General features: G+C 39.7%; 1 protein-coding gene across 1 annotated transcript in view; it reads left to right on the top strand.

The window, feature by feature from the left end:
* LOC117517217 (LIM domain kinase 1-like) overlaps positions 1-13,293 on the top strand; it is a 42,588-nt gene extending 29,295 nt beyond the window's left edge. Inside the window, exons 3-15 of the mRNA XM_034178160.1 lie at positions 1,308-1,417; positions 1,533-1,706; positions 1,840-1,945; positions 2,021-2,292; positions 2,369-2,558; positions 4,179-4,265; positions 5,213-5,344; positions 5,444-5,503; positions 5,612-5,677; positions 6,145-6,331; positions 7,322-7,377; positions 8,074-8,231; positions 12,158-13,293. Coding sequence (XP_034034051.1) covers positions 1,308-1,417; positions 1,533-1,706; positions 1,840-1,945; positions 2,021-2,292; positions 2,369-2,558; positions 4,179-4,265; positions 5,213-5,344; positions 5,444-5,503; positions 5,612-5,677; positions 6,145-6,331; positions 7,322-7,377; positions 8,074-8,231; positions 12,158-12,725 — 2,166 coding nt within the window. The 3' untranslated portion in view covers positions 12,726-13,293. The remainder of the gene's footprint in view (positions 1-1,307; positions 1,418-1,532; positions 1,707-1,839; positions 1,946-2,020; positions 2,293-2,368; positions 2,559-4,178; positions 4,266-5,212; positions 5,345-5,443; positions 5,504-5,611; positions 5,678-6,144; positions 6,332-7,321; positions 7,378-8,073; positions 8,232-12,157) is intronic.
* Positions 13,294-16,651: the final 3,358 nt, after the last annotated feature.

The following is a 16,651-nucleotide window of genomic DNA, read 5'->3' as shown; positions in this document are numbered from 1 at the left end:
ACCCCAAGTATAGAAAACCCCTCTACCTTCACCATCCTCTGCTCCTGTTGGACCGACCTAATAAACTGCAGCAGTTGGTAACACTCAAATAAATTATCTTGGACAATTTGGACAAACTTAATTCATTTAACTGTTACTTACTGAAGCAATCTCAGTAGGTTTTCTATTTTTTTTCCCAGTGCATTCTCAATGCCGGTAAGTAATTGGACAAACTAAATATTAAGTCAGGGGAAGGATACATAAACATTTCCAAGTCAGTGGATACTCTGTCTCAGACTTCATTTATATCAATAACAAATACACAAATATCAATAACAAATACACTGAAAAAGAGAAAATCTTAAACTGCTTCAATTGTTAATATTCAATTGAATTAAGCTAGCCAAATGATGTCAGTGTGTTGACATATGACTTGTCAGATTGGATCAACCTAATTCATTTGAGTTTTCCCAACTAAAACAGTTTTTTTTAGGTTGGTCCAACAATTTTCTTTATTTGGTGTACAAACAGTATGGTACACTGTGGGAAATCTGTCTGGGGTCTGCGGTTCTCAAAGGCAATTAATCGGAAAGTGAGTGATTGGAAAAACTGACATTGAAGTGTTAATAATTGTGAGTTGTGAGTGGATCTCATAATTTTGTGCTGCTGAAATGCAACATTGCAATTTGAGCAAACATTTTAATCGATCCTGAAGTGGAATAAAAGCCAATATTTATGTTGATTGACAGCTGATTGACTGAATTCTTTTAAGTTGACTCAACTTGTTCTTTTTTTGGTTGACAGTTGTTTGACCAGTGTATCTACTGTGTTGATCATTTAAATCTACCACTGTTTAAATTTACAAACAATGTGTTATGTAAAGCATGGTCTCAGTAAATGAATTACTACACACTGTAATATATTCACAGATGGATATTTGGTCAAGGTCTGTAGAAGATCAAACCCTGGAACAAGAAATACTGAATGTTCGTGCATTACCTCAATAACTATTCATATGTTCAAAGCCTTCCTTCCTCTTGACTTCCTTCTGAAATGAAAGCAAATATCTGTTACCGCCTTGAAACCACTCACCCACCCACCAACCCACCCACAGCATACAGTGCATCCAGAAACCATTCACAGTGCTTCACTTTTTACACATTTTATGTTACAGCCTTATTCCAGAATGGATGAAATTCATTTTCCCCCTCAAAATTCTACACACAATACCCCACAATGACAATATGATTTATTTATTTTTTATTAAAACAACTAAGACCTCATCTGCTACCTTCTCTGTAAATCGTACAACCTCACTCTATAAACAGGTTGCTGGAGACCAGAAATTCCATCCTGAGTGCTTCACTTGTATGAGCTGTGGCATGTTCATTGGAGATGGAGAAACCTACACACTGGTTGATCGCGCTAACCTCTACTGGTAAGTTTGAATTTGAGAATAGGGGAAGACCAAAAAACAAACAAAGAAAAGCCATATTCTAACCATTTCCTCTGGAGTAAAATTTTGTTTTGGACTGGGTTTGTCTATCCTACAGTGGCCACTGTTTTAGTCAAAGCGGTGTCTCAGCCATGACATCAAGTTATTCACACACTGACAGTCCCCATATGGTAGCATTGGTGTTACTCCCTCCTCTAGCAGATGGACAGCGAGGCTTGACTTTGTCAAAGGACCTCAGCCAAGAAAACAATCCTGTTGTGACAGTGACAAGGTGAGCTCTCTGGTTCTCAGAGGAGATTGTGATGTGACACGCTAACTGCAGCTAAGACCAAAATGTATCTAACACACCTTCACCTTGTTTTCTGTCTTAAACCATCCACTGGTGGATCTGTCTCCTGGGTCAGGTTAGATTCAGCTACCCTCGGTGTTGACCAATTGTCATCTCTCCACACTGGTGACAGAGTACTGGAGGTCAACTGTATCCCAGTCTGCAACATTTCCCTAGATGAGGTATAGATCTAAGACCAGACTATGTAGTAACACCAAAGACATGAACAAAGGTAAAAATCTGATTCTTTCCTCTAGATGAACCATGTGATTCAGGATACAAGCAGACCACTGCAACTCACAATTGAGCACAACCCACACTCTGATGACACCCACCTTGACTCCAGCAATCTCCAAGACACCGTCAACTGTCCTGACCCATGTGTCCACGACAAAACTGCTATAACTTGTAAACTCCCAAGTCTGGAGGAGGAGCAAAGTCCAGCAGGGGATGGAGATGAACCAATGGAGATGAGCCTCTCACCGCGTCAGCACCATGAAGCCACGAGGCTGCGATCCAGACACATATTGTAAGCACAGATGCTTGACTGATTTTGATTCACTTCTCTAGATTTTACTCTGTTAAAGTTTCTTTTTGTTTTACAGGCGGAGCTACAGTATAGACAAATGTCTTTTCTCTGCTGGGGCTCTACCAGTTTTATCTCAGCAAAGAGACATGGTTCGGTCCGAGTCTCTGCGTGTTGATACTGGAGAACGGAAACACCGCATCTTCAGACCTTCAGATCTCATCCATGGAGAAGTTCTAGGAAAGGGTTGCTTTGGGCAGGCTGTTAAGGTGTAGTGGTAACTTATGCCCCTTCTTTTTGTTTTGATCAAATTTCTACAAGAAAATAGTGAATGTAGACTTAGTTAACAGTTGTTGTAAGAGTTGAAGAGGTCGAAGATGTAATGATGGTATAACTAAGACCATCCTGTTAACTGAATTCAACATATGTTGTCCCAAGGCACTTCACAAAAGTGAGATCTAACCTTACCCTCACCCTGAGCAAGCACACTGGCAACAGTAATCAGGAAAAACTCAATCAGGCATTTTTATTATTATTATTATTATTATTATTATAAGAAGAAGAAGAAGAAGAAACCTCAAGCAGACCAGACTCAGTGAGGTGACCATCTGCTTTGGCAATGCTAATAATATAATATAATATAATAGCACTGTTGCCTCACAGCTAGAAGGTCTTGGGATCACACCACCGGGTGCCTTTCTGTGTGGAGTTTGCATGTTCTCCCCCGTGTTTGTGTGGGTTCCCCCTGGGTGCTCCGGTTTACTCCCACATCCAATAGACATGCAGGTTAGGTGAATTGAAGCCCCCATGTGACCCTTAATTGGAGTAAGTGGGTATAGAAAATGGATGGATGGATGGATGGATGGATGGATGGATGGATGGATGGATGGATGGATGGATGGATGGATGGATGGATGGATGGATGGATGGATGGATGGATGGATGGATGGATGGATGGATGGATGGATGGATGGATGGATGGATGGATGGATGGATGGATGGATAATAATGAACACAAGGACAACAAAGAATTGTCAAACATGCAAAGACAAAAATCTTGTAGCTCAACACATACATATAGAGTCCACGGTGGTCACAACACCCAGTGGCTCAAAAAACATCCAAATGGCCAAGAGTAGAGTCTTAATAAATGGAATCTAATTGGCAAGTCAGTGTTCAAACCCAATTAAGTCATAAGAAACACTCTCCAGAATTTGTCCATTAGATTTTTTTTTTTTTTCAGAAATCCTCAGCATGCTCCAGATTTCCACAGTTCCCTGTAGATCTTGGAGATGGATGGCTGATGGATGGCTATGAGCAGAATGATCTATGAATGTGTTGGCAGGTCCTGGTCGATGGTGGTCTGCAATCCTCATTGAGAACAAATCAGAAATCAATCAGCCAGAATAAACAGTTCACAGTAAAACCATCTTATAATCGTGAACTAACAGACAAAGTGGTAATGTGTTCACTGACAAGAGACTCTGACATTTCACAAACATTCCCCACAATTTGAGACTGAGTCTTTCACTGCCAGTAATGGCAGTAATTGAAGTCAAAGGGAAAGACAGAGAGTCAATACAACTAAGTTTTTTCCAATTATAAAATAGAGTGAACAGAGGAGTCTGTAATCTGGATTTAAATACCTCCACAGAATCAGACTTTTTTCTCAGCAGGCCGACTGTTCCACTAAAAAGATGCAGCATTAGAATCTGTGACCAGATGGCTTCATTTATAGACATAAGCTGAATCTTCATGATATTATGCAGATAAAAGAAAACAGTCTTTGTCGTTTCTCTAATGTGTAGGTCAAGATCTTTTGTTTTATTATTATGATGAATGACACATCCATCGAATGTTAATGTTAGCTTATCAAATTTACTGTGAAGGTCACACATCAGGAGACAGGGGAGGTGATGGTGATGAAAGAGCTGATTCGTTTTGATGAAGAAACACAGAAGACTTTCTTAAAGGAGGTAGGTATGGACAACTCCACAAGGCAACAGAAAACTGAAAACTTGACATTTCAATATTCACAAATTAGGGGTGGCACAATACCACTTTTTCATGTCTAATGCGACACCGATACTGGAACCTACAGTATCTGCCAATACTGATACCAAGCTGATACAGTTTTCTCTGTCTTATAAGTGAAACATTCATGATTCAGATGTGCAACAGATGACTCAGATCAGATCAGATTTTTTCTTTTGCTTTAATTTCCAGTATCTAATCCAGTAAATTCTGCCCATATCGGACAAATATCAATCTAGAATATTGGATTGGCACACCCCTAAAAGACAGTATGCAACAGACAATGCAACCTCCGTTAGTACTGTTATATTTTCCAAACAAAAGGGTGTGTGATCTAAAGAACTGACTACTAGTGAGTCTGGTTTTCCAAAACCTCCATCCTAGGGGTAAATATCCCTTCAACCACCAGAGTCTCAGATTTTCATATCAATTCTTTAATGAAGGACATTACATTTTTGTCATCATTTGCCTGTTAATTGGACAGTTAGCAGGATGCCCCAAAAGCACGTGCATGAACGTCAATGAAGTTTGGTGCAGAGGTCAACCATACAAATGCTGATATTTTGGTACAGATCTGATCAAAGGGCAGATCTCACCTTCTGTCTTCTAATGCAAGTACCTTAAAAGTTTTCTAGTGGTAGCCATATTTGACTTTGCATATATCGGCCACCAGGGGGAAACCCCAACTTATATTTGGTGGTTTTGAAAAGCATTCTGCCCATACCTAACACCATGCCAAACTGCAAACACATGTCACATAATGCACAAGTATCATGAATTCTCATGAATACATGAAGAGGAGTCCAGCTTTGATTTTAACCTGCTACAAACAACAACAACAAAAAACAAACACTTGGCCTATTTTATCTATTGCCTTTCTGACATACAGGTGAAGGTGATGCGCTGTCTGGACCATCCCAATGTACTGAAATTTATTGGCCTCTTTTACAAAGACAAACGAATACATTTCATCTCTGAGTACATCCAGGGAGGAACGCTCAGAGAAACCATTCAGAAAATGGTAAATTAAAATAAACTTTTGTGTTTCCTCCCTACGTGTTCTCAAAGAGCTGCTTCCTATTAATATTATATTACATTATATTATATACTGTTGTTCTAGGACAAGGATTTCCTTTGGAATACAAGAGTGAGTTATGCTAAAGATATTGCAGCTGGAATGGTGAGTTTTTCCATTCAACACTGGATGTGAAATTTTTTTAAACTGGACAGAAATACAAAAAAATGTGGTAACACTTTTCTTTGACACGACTGTATGTCTCTTTCTAAGGCATATCTACACTCTATGAAAGTTATCCACAGAGATCTAAACTCCCACAACTGCCTGGTCAGAGAGGTAAATACATCATTCCCTAACAGAGCAGCATATTTTTGACAATATGTTGTGTTACTGTTACGTCCAGATACACAATAATAATAACATTGCAGGACGCTTGAGAATAAAAAAAAGCAAAACTTGCAAAGGATTAACATTGATGGATATTGGTCTTTCAGAAATCATTTTTGACGTTGCAAAACATTTTATTAATTAAACATTAAGCTGTCAAACACTAACAGTTAACATGTCACAGTTTTGTTTTGTTTTGTTTTGTTTTTTCCAGTTATGTGCAACAGTTTTCAGATCACCATTTACAAGGTTTCAAAACAAATTTTCACTGTTGCAAAATGATTTTTGACATTTCAAGCTTTCAGACATTAAGTTTCATCCTTTCAAAACTTTTTTCCTCTGTTTTGAAGTAAGACATGATATTAACCTTTTACAGAACATTCTGACTTAAATTCTCTCCCTCTATTGCTGTTCAGAATCAAACTGTGGTGGTGGCAGATTTTGGACTTGCCAGGTTGGTTCTGGATGAGCGGGGACCCAGTAGAACATCATCTCTGGAGCGATGTGCAAAAGGAATGCTCTCTGAGCTCCGCAGGCCTGACCGGAGAAAGCGGTACACCGTGGTGGGTAACCCCTTCTGGATGGCCCCCGAAATGATTAACGGTGAGTGACCAAGCTTTCAAAATATTCATTCTTCAAGGCTCCCCAGACCAAATCTAGGGAGATGACAGTATCTTGACAGTGGCATTTAGAACAATTTACCTTCTGCATTACATCACCATAAGTTAAAAAAAACCTTCACCTTGTGGTAGGCTTCACCTCAGGGAGCTTTGGGGTAGGTTTCCTCTGAGCACTCCAGTTTCCTTACACTATCAAAAACATGCTATTTAGGGTTTACTCCTATCTCTGGTCCTCGTCAAGGCATCGTCTCTACAACTGGACTTGTTCCCCAGGTGCCAGACTGTGGCTGCTCACTGCTCCTAGTGGTTGGATTGTGTCTAACTGTAATTAAGATGGGTTAAACACAGAAGACAAATTTCATCGTACAAGGGTAGGCTGAAAAGTTCTAAGGCTCACTATAATACAGTTAATGCATTAACTGCATCATAGTGAGCATTAGAACTTTTCAGCCTACCCTTGTATGTATGCACAGTGACAATAAAGACCCTTTTTCTTCTTCTTCTTCTTCTTCTTCTTCTTGGTGGTTGCTGTCTTCTGTGTTCTCTGACAGGTTGGTGTCAGTCGTTAAACGCACAAGAAATTCTTTCACTTTTAGGTTTAGGGTTTGACAGGTTTACAGTTGGTGCTGGGTTTTGTTATAGCATTAGGGTTAACAGTGTGCACTGTAGCATAGTATTTATTTATGTATCTATATCTGAATTCAAGTCGCTTTACAGTAATTTGATGAGTTACAAGTTGAGAGGATGTATGGTTTTGAGTTGTCGTATTAACAAAATGGAGGGGATGGACACATGGAAGTTACATCTTGCTCAGAATGAGCTTGGATATAGTGGCCACCAAGGCCACTGCTACATCTACACTAAAGGATACTTTATATGCAGAACTCACCATGTTGGATATGGAATGACAAATGGAATGCACAGACTGGAGTAATTCAATTTGCTTTTCCTTTTTCTCCTTTACGACTCTCAGGGAAAAGCTATGATGAACGGGTGGATATATTCTCCTTTGGTATCATGATATGTGAGGTAAGAACATGGAATCGTCCCCTCAAAAAAAGTCACTGATTTGATTTAAGCAATGTGTAAAATAACTAACACTGTCAAAAAAATGTCTGATGTTGTGACATATAACATCAGTTTTCAATTATCACACAAATTTTAACATGAAAACCAGATGCAACTGTGTTGCAGCACTGACAGTGAAGCCAAAAGTGGTTTGAAATTTGAAATTTTATGCAGTTTCATGGATGTCAGAATGAGCTCTGAAATAATATTTGGCTTTGGATTCAAAATTTATTATCACAGCAATAATAAACACTGACACAGTCTGATAATTCCATAGTAACAGATCTACAATCAGAGCAAAATCTTGTCAGATTTGCTCTCATTGTAATTTTGTGTCCCTAGAAGTACCCACAAGGCAATGAAATGTCAGTCTTATTTTGTATGAAATCTTAATCTGGGTGGAGGTTGGGCTGGTCTTCAGGCACAGCGTGAGCAGATGTGTGGCTCCTGACTTTGGCCCACGCTGCAGATTATTATTTTTCTGTTCCTCACTGTCTGGAGTAGGCGGTGAAACTGTCACCCACCTTCTGTTATTGAAAAAGCTGCAACACTGCTTGGTCGCCAAATGTAGTATTATTTCCTTCAGAATTGTAGAGAGGTTAGACAAGGCTCTGTATACTCAATTCATCAAATGATAAAATTTCTGTATGTCTTCAGATTATAGGCAGAGTGAGTGCAGATCCAGATGACCTTCCCCGGACGCACGACTTTGGTCTGAATGTAGTTGGTTTCCTGCAGCAGTACCACCCGGCAGAAAGTCCTCCGGCCTTCCTGCCGGTGGCGGCTCTTTGCTGTGACCTGGAGGCTGATAAGCGGTAAGACTGCAGGATGGCTTTAAGTGTCACACATGTTAATGCTCAAATGTCAGAGGTTCCCTTCAAACAACTGCAGAAATAACTGTAAAGCAAAACTATGAGCTGTGTGCAAGGGTGTGAATGCAGGACGTATGAGGTCTGTTAGAAAATTATCCGACCTTTTTATTTTTTCAAAAACTATATGGATTTGAATCACGTGTGATTGCATCAGCCAAGCTTGAACCTTCGTGCGCATGCGTGAGTTTTTTCACGCCTGTCAGTTGCGTCATTCGCCTGTGAGCAGGCTTTGTGTGAGCAGTGGTCCCCCCCTCTCGTCAGATTTTTATTGCGAATAAATGTCTGAACGATTTGGAGCTTTGCTGCATCAAATTTTTTCCAGAAACTGTGAGAGACCTCCAGGTGGTAACCATTCGGAAAATTCAAATGGCTTTGAGGGACGATTTTATGGGGATTACACAGATTAAGGAGTGCTCCAGCCGGTTTAAAGACCGCCCACAGCTGCTGAGAGCGCACCGCGCTCCGAGCACCGATCAACAGGCTGAATCAACCAGATCATTTCCAACGTGAAGGCTTTGTTGATCCGGGACGTCGTCTGACTTACACAAAAATGGCAGGAGACGTGGACATCAGCACTTTTTCGGCACATTCCACTGTTACAGGAGTTTTTTTCATGGAAAGAAAAGCGGACGGATGCGCCACCGTGCTGTTCATGGCGCGGCACAAAACCACCTCTGTGTTGGTCTCACAGGACGGCTTTGAGATGGCTTTCAGACGGCTGTCGGTGGGTTTTCAGTCGTGTGACTAACTGAGAAATTGTGGATGAGCCTGGACATGCCAGAACATGTCCTGTGAGGCTTCATCACGGCGTTGCTTTGCGCCATGCGGAATTCCTCCGCTCCTCTTTCCATGACAAAAACTCCTGTAACAGTGGAATGTGCTGTTCATTTCCAAACTGGACGCTGTGTTTTATCCGGGACGTCCTCTGACTAGCACAGGAATTGCGAAAGACGTGGACATCAGCACTTTTTCGGCACATTGAGACAGACGTGCGGATGAATTCCGCGCGTTGCAGTGGAGCCGCATGGCGGAAAGCAACGCCGTGATGAAGCCTCACAGGACATGTTCTGGCATGTCCAGCTCATCCACAATTTCTCGGTTAGTCACACGACTGAAACCCCACCGACAGCCGTCTGAAAGCCGTCCTGTGAGACCAACACGGAGGTGGTTTTGTGCCGCGCCATGAGCGGCACGCGGTGCGCTCTCAGCAGCTGTGGGCGGTCTTTAAACCGGCTGGAGCACTCCTTAATCTGTGTAATCCCCATAAAATCGTCCCTCAAAGCCATTTGAATTTTCTGAATGGTTACCACCTGGAGGTCTCTCACAATTTCTGGAAAAAATTGATGCAGCAAAGCTCCAAATCGTTCAGACATTTATTCGCAATAAAAATCTGACGAGAGGGGGGGACCACTGCTCACACAAAGCCTGCTCACAGGCGAATGACGCAACCGACAGGCGTGAAAAAACTCACGCATGCGCACGAAGGTTCATGCTTGGCTGATGCAATCACACGTGATTCAAATCCATATGTTTTTTGAAAAAACCAGAAGGTCGGATACTTTTCTAACAGACCTCATATGTGTTGTGCACACACAAACAAGAGGAAGCACACATCCTCTCAGTGCCAGAGTTGCTATTTATGCTCTTGTGCAGCATAACTCTGAAAAATAACTCTAAAACTTTTGACCTGACTTTGACTAAACTTGGTGAAGTGACTCGGGGTCAGCAAAGGACACAGTGATTTGTTTTTGAGAAAAATCAGCTAAACCCAAGGTCATAGGTCAAGGTCAAATCTTTCGCCCAATGCTTATATACTACAGAGGTGAGATTTTCAATAGTTTATGAAATTGGTTCATACACCTGTGGTTAATATTCAACACTAATTTGAAGTTACATGTGACCTTTCTGTTGGCCACATAACCTTTGACCTTTGCTAAACTCAAAAGGCCAGACTCAAGGTCATAACTGTTTTAATCAAGTTGTTTGGAGCCACTATGGATTATACACAGTGAAAGGGTTGTGGGTATGTCAAAGTATTAGATAAAGTGGTTCAAACTACACCCTCTATTTAGCAGATGCCAGATGAGAAGAGAAAATTAGGATACGGTTGTTGTTTAAATGACTTTGATCTAGATTACAAAGTTCTGTGGTGGCACAAGGAAATTAATGACCAAATTCAATGTTTATATGTATTAATGCATATATCATGTATATAAGTTAATTATGTTATTTACTTAAGGACAAGGGGTGGGAACAAATAAGTTTTACTTCTTCTCACTCCCTTCCGAATATCCATTGATTATGGTTTTCTTTATATTTTATATTATTATTGTTATTTATTTTTGCACCTTGATATTCAAAATAAACATTTCAATCAATCAAATCACGTTAAAATTTTCATGATAGTCAGAAAGCTAGGACATCGCCACCTGGTGGACGTAATATTTCCACCCGCATGTCTGTTAACAGGATAACTCAAAAAGTAACAAACGTCTACACTGAACAAAATACAGTAGTGTTCAGAATAATAGTAGTGCTATGTGACTAAAAAGATTAATCCAGGTTTTGAGTATATTTCTTATTGTTACATGGGAAACAAGGTACCAATAGATTCAATAGATTCTCACAAATCCAACAAGACCAATCATTCATGATATGCACACTCTTAAGGCTATCAAATTGGGCTGTTAGTAGAAAAAAAGTAGAAAAGGGGGTGTTCACAATAATAGTATTGTGGCATTCAGTCAGTGAGTTTGCCAATTTTGTGGAACAAACAGGTGTGAATCAGGTGTCCCCTATTTAAGGATGAAGCCAGCACCTGTTGAACATGCTTTTCTCTTTGAAAGCCTGAGGAAAATGGGACGTTCAAGACATTATTCAGAAGAACTGGGTAGTTTGATTAAAAAGTTGATTGGAGAGGGGAAAACTTATACGCAGGTGCAAAAATTTATAGGCTGTTCATCTACGAGGGTAGGCTGAAAAGTTCTAAGAACTTGATGCAGCTGGCTGCTGAAAAGTTCTAAGAACTTGATGCAGCTGGCTGCATCAAGTTCTCACTATGATACAGTTAATGCATTAACTGCATCATAGTGAGCCTTAGAACTTTTCAGCCTACCCTCATACAATGATCTCCAATGCTTTAAAATGGACAAAAAAAAAAACACGCGTGGAAGAAAACGGAAAACAACCATCAAAATGGATAGAAGAATAACCAGAATGGCAAAGGCTCACCCATTGATCAGCTCCAGGATGATCAAAGACAGTCTGGAGTTACCTGTAAGTGCTGTGACAGTTAGAAGATGCCTGTGTGAAGCTAATTTATTTGCAAGAATCCCCCGCAAAGTCCCTCTGTTAAATAAAAGACATGTGCAGAAGAGGTTACAATTTGCCAAAGAACACATCAACTGGCCTCATGAACTGAACTCAAAGATCTAAAACATTTTGTATATACACAAAAGACCTATTTCTCTCAAATATTGTTCACAAATCTGTCTAAATCTGTGTTAGTGAGCACTTCTCCTTTGCTGAGATAATCCATCCCACCTCACAGGTGTGGCACATCAAGATGCTGATTAGACAGCATGACTATTGCACAGGTGTGCCTTAGGCTGGCCACAGTAAAAGGCCACTCTGAAATGCACAACGTAACATTTAATTCAAAAAGTTGTGAGAGCATGTTAATGAAATTTGGTGAGCAGATGGATAAAGTCCAAGAAAATGAGAGATGTTATTTAGAATCTGATCTGGAAGGCCTTGGCAGATGTATGCGCTCTGTGAGTGCCTTGTTATTTAATCCTTCTATGAAGAGCCAGATGGTCCAACTTTCTCAAATCTTTACAAAATGCAACATTATTTGTTTTCTCTTTCAGTCCTTCCTTTTCAAAGCTGGAGGAGTGGCTGGAGAACCTTCTGTTGCACCTGAACATCGGCCTGCCACTGCTTTCTGAGCTGGAGCAGCAACTCAGGACCTTCTGGCAGAAACACCAAACCCACTCTCACACCCAGGACAAGAACACTAATTCTCCTGAACGAAATTCTTCTCCCCCTCCACAGAGACACAACCAGCGTGCACACACCTCACACAGCCACACAGAAACGGATCACATGAACAACCACAATCAGAACACCACACCCGTTAGCAATTCAAGGGGGGAAAAGCACACGCACGACCCCGAGGGTCCCCGATCCGTGTCCGGCAGAGAACGTGAGGAAAACTCTCAGGAAAAGAACTGTGACTTCTCTCAGAGGTGTTGTCATTTTACAAACAGAGAACTGGACCAAGATGAGGACGAAAACCCCCCAGGGCTGCCAAAAACTGAGGAAGAGCTTTCAGAACCTCTGGTGGACAACAGCCAGCTGCTAAGCCGGTACAACAACCCCAGACGGAAATGGAGAGTTCTGTGGGACAGCTCTACAGAGAACAGCTCCTTCCTGTGACCAGGAGGACATATGTGGAATACTCGAAGAGTGGTCCACCCTGGACAGTCACATGTAGACAAACAAACACACTCTCACCGTCAAACAGTTTAAGGTTTATGTGGAAAACTCAGTGCACGACAACAGTGTAATGAATTTCTGGTCATAGTACATTTACCTCGTGTATCTCTGTAATTCAGTATATTCACTCTGTTCCAGCCTTAAACACAAGCTATGAATAATGTGTTTTGTTTTTTTTACTTTAAGATACGCTGCATGAGTTATTTATCCAACTACCATATGTGTTTGCGCTTGGCAAGTTTGAAGCCGTTATTCTGTGTATATTCTATTTAAAGGTATTCTACTAAAATTGCAACATAGTAAAGAAATATAAGCATTTAAAAGGTTCAAAACATTATTTAATTTTATTGTGAGCACAATTTACAGTAAATAAAATCTGAATATTGTATTTCTGATATTTACTATATTTGCACAAGAGATGTAACATTAATGATGTGGGCATTTCTGAATATACTACAAAGTAAAATCACCAGTGTAAAAGCAAAATGAGATCACAATATATTAAATTGTGTACGTAATATACCAAAACGAAAGCAAAATGTATTAAACTGTGTACATAATATATCAAAATGAGATCACAACATATTAAATTGTGCACATAGTATACCAAAACGGGATCACAATATAGTAAATTGTGCAAATAATATACCAAAACAGGATCACATTATATTAAATTGTGCACATAATATACCAAAAATGGGATCACAATATGTTATTAAATTGTGCACATAATATAGCAAAACAAGATCACAATATATTAAATTGTGCACATAATATACCAAAAATGGGATCACAATACATTATTAAATTGTCCACATAATATACCAAAACAAGAGCACAATATATTAAATTGTCCACATAATATACCAAAATAAGATCACAATATAGTAAATTGTACACATAATATACCAAAACAAGAGCACAATATATTAAATTGTGTGCATAAAATACCAAAATGGGATCACAATATAGTACATTGTTCACATAATATACCAAAATGGGATCACATTATATTAAATTGTGCACATAATATACCAAAAACGGGATCACAATATATTATTAAATTGTGCACATAATATACCAAAATGGGATCACTTTATATTAAATTGTGCACATAATATACCAAAAATGGGATCACAATATATTATTAAATTGTGCACATAATATACCAAAATGGGATCACATTATATTAAATTGTGCACATAATATACCAAAAACGGGATCACAATATATTATTAAATTGTGCACATAATATACCAAAATGGGATCACTTTATATTAAATTGTGCACATAATATACCAAAAACGGGATCACAGTATATTATTAAATTGTGCACATAATATACCAAAACAGGATCACAACTTATAATATACCAAAACAAGAGCACAATATAGTAAATTGTACACATAATATACCAAAACAAGAGCACAATATATTAAACTGTGTGCATAAGATACCAAAACGGGACCACAATATAGTAAACTGTACACATAATATACCAAAACAGGATCACATTATATTAAATTGTGCACATAATATACCAAAAACAGGATCACAATATATTAAATTGTGCACATAACATACCAAAATGAGATCACAATATAGTAAATTGTACACATAATATACCAAAACAAGAGCACAATCTATTAAATTTTGCACATAATATACCAAAACGGGACCACAGTATAGTAAACTGTACACATAATATACCAAAACGGGATCACATTATATTAACTTGTATGCATAATATACCAAAAACGGGATCACAATCTATTAAATTGTGCGCATAAGATACCAAAACAGGATCACAATATAGTAAACTGTGCACATAATATTCCAAAACAGGATCACATTATATTAAATTGTGCACATAATATACCAACAACGGGATGACAATATATTATTAAATTGTGCACATAATATACCAAAACAGGATCACAAGATATAATGTACCAAAACAAGAGCACAATGTATTAAAATATGCACATAATACACCAAAATGACATCACAATATATTAAACTGGGCGCATAATATACCAAAACAGGATCACATTATATTAAATTGTGCACATACTATACCAAAAACAGGATCACAATATATTATTAAATTGTGTACATAATATACCAAAACGGAATCACAGTATAGTAAATTGCACACATAATATACCAAAACGAGATCACATTATATTAAATTGGGCACATAATATACCAACAACAGGATTACAATATATTATTAAATTGTGCACATAATATACCAAAACAGGATCACAATATACAATATACCAAAACAAGAACACAATATATTAAATTGTGCAGATAATATACTAAAATGAGATCACAATATAGTAAATTGTGCACATAATAAACCAAAAACGGAATCACAATATATTATTAAATTGTGCGCATAATATACCAAAACAAGAGCACAATATATTAAATTGTGTGCATAATATACCAAAATGGGATCACATTATATTAAATTGTGCACATAATAAACCAAAAACGGAATCACAATATATTATTAAATTGTGCACATAATATACCAAAACAAGAGCACAATATATTAAATTGTGCACATAATATACCAAAACGGGATCACAATATAGCAAATTGTGCACATAATATACCAAAATGAGCTACACAATATAGTAAAACAAGATCACAATATACTACATTCTGCACAAAATCTAGTAAAATGATAGCACAATTTAAAGAAGTGTGCCACAATTTAGCAAAATGAGCGCAATGGGATGAGAATCAGCACCTTCAAATCTGTAACCATGGTTCAAAAGGATGGACTGTCCGCTGCATGTTTAGGGGAGAGTTACTACCCCAAGTGGAGGAGTTTAAGTCTTGTAAGTGTTTTGTTCACAAGTGTGGGTAAACTGGAGTGTGAGATTGACAGACGGATTGGGGCGGCATCTGATGTTTCACAGATTCCGTACCGGACCGTCGTCGTGAAGACGTTTGTGCTCCAGTATTTCGATTGAGTGAAATTTGTATGTTATTTAATTTGCATGTCATGGAAGTTGTTCATGCAACCACCATGACTCTGACTCAGATAAGCAGCAGAAAATGAAGGAATTAATGAATCATTTTTATCTTCACACCATTAGCATTGTTAGTAGCTTCAGGACGTTAGCTCCACTGTTCATCAGTTTTTACTGAGGCAATATGACAGCCATAATTTTTTAATGCCTCCCCCTCTAGCTGCCACCTTATCGTGGTGGGGGAGTTTGCGTACCTGGATGATCCTAGGAGCTATGTGGTCGGGGGCTTTGTGCTCCCTGTAGGGTCTCCCAAGGCAAACAGGTCCTAGGTGACGGGTCAGACGAAGGGCAGTTCAAAATCTCCATGGCCAGTAAAAAATCAAGGGCCGAGACATCGCCCGGTATGGCGGAGCCGGGGTCCCACCCTGGAGCCAGGCCTGGGATTGGGGCTCGCGCGCGAGCGCCTGGTGGTTGGGCCTTAGCCCATGGGGCCCGGCCGGGCTCAGCCCGAAAGAGCGACGTGGGCCTGCCCTCCTGTGGGTTCACCACCTGCAGAGGGGGCCATGGGGGTCGGGTGCAGAGAGGATTGGGTGGCGGTCGAGGGCGGGTGGTCCGGCGGCCCGGTCCATGCTCACAGCCCCTGGCTGTTGGGACGTGGAATGTCACCTCGCTAGGGGGGAAGGAGCCTGAGCTTGTGCGGGAGGTTGAGAGATACCGACTAGAGATAGTTGGGCTCACCTCCACGCACAGCTTGGGCTCTGGTACCCAACTCCTGGAGAGGGGCTGGACGCTTCATTTTTCTGGTGTTGCCCACAGGGAGAGGCAGAGAGCTGGGGTCGCATTGCTTATTGCTCCCCAGCTCAGTCGAGTCGCCAT

This window comes from Thalassophryne amazonica, chromosome 9, assembly GCF_902500255.1.
Source record: "Thalassophryne amazonica chromosome 9, fThaAma1.1, whole genome shotgun sequence".
Lineage (NCBI taxonomy): Eukaryota > Metazoa > Chordata > Actinopteri > Batrachoidiformes > Batrachoididae > Thalassophryne > Thalassophryne amazonica.
Note: the sequence above shows the minus strand (reverse complement) of the source record. Positions and strands in the feature narration are given on the sequence as shown.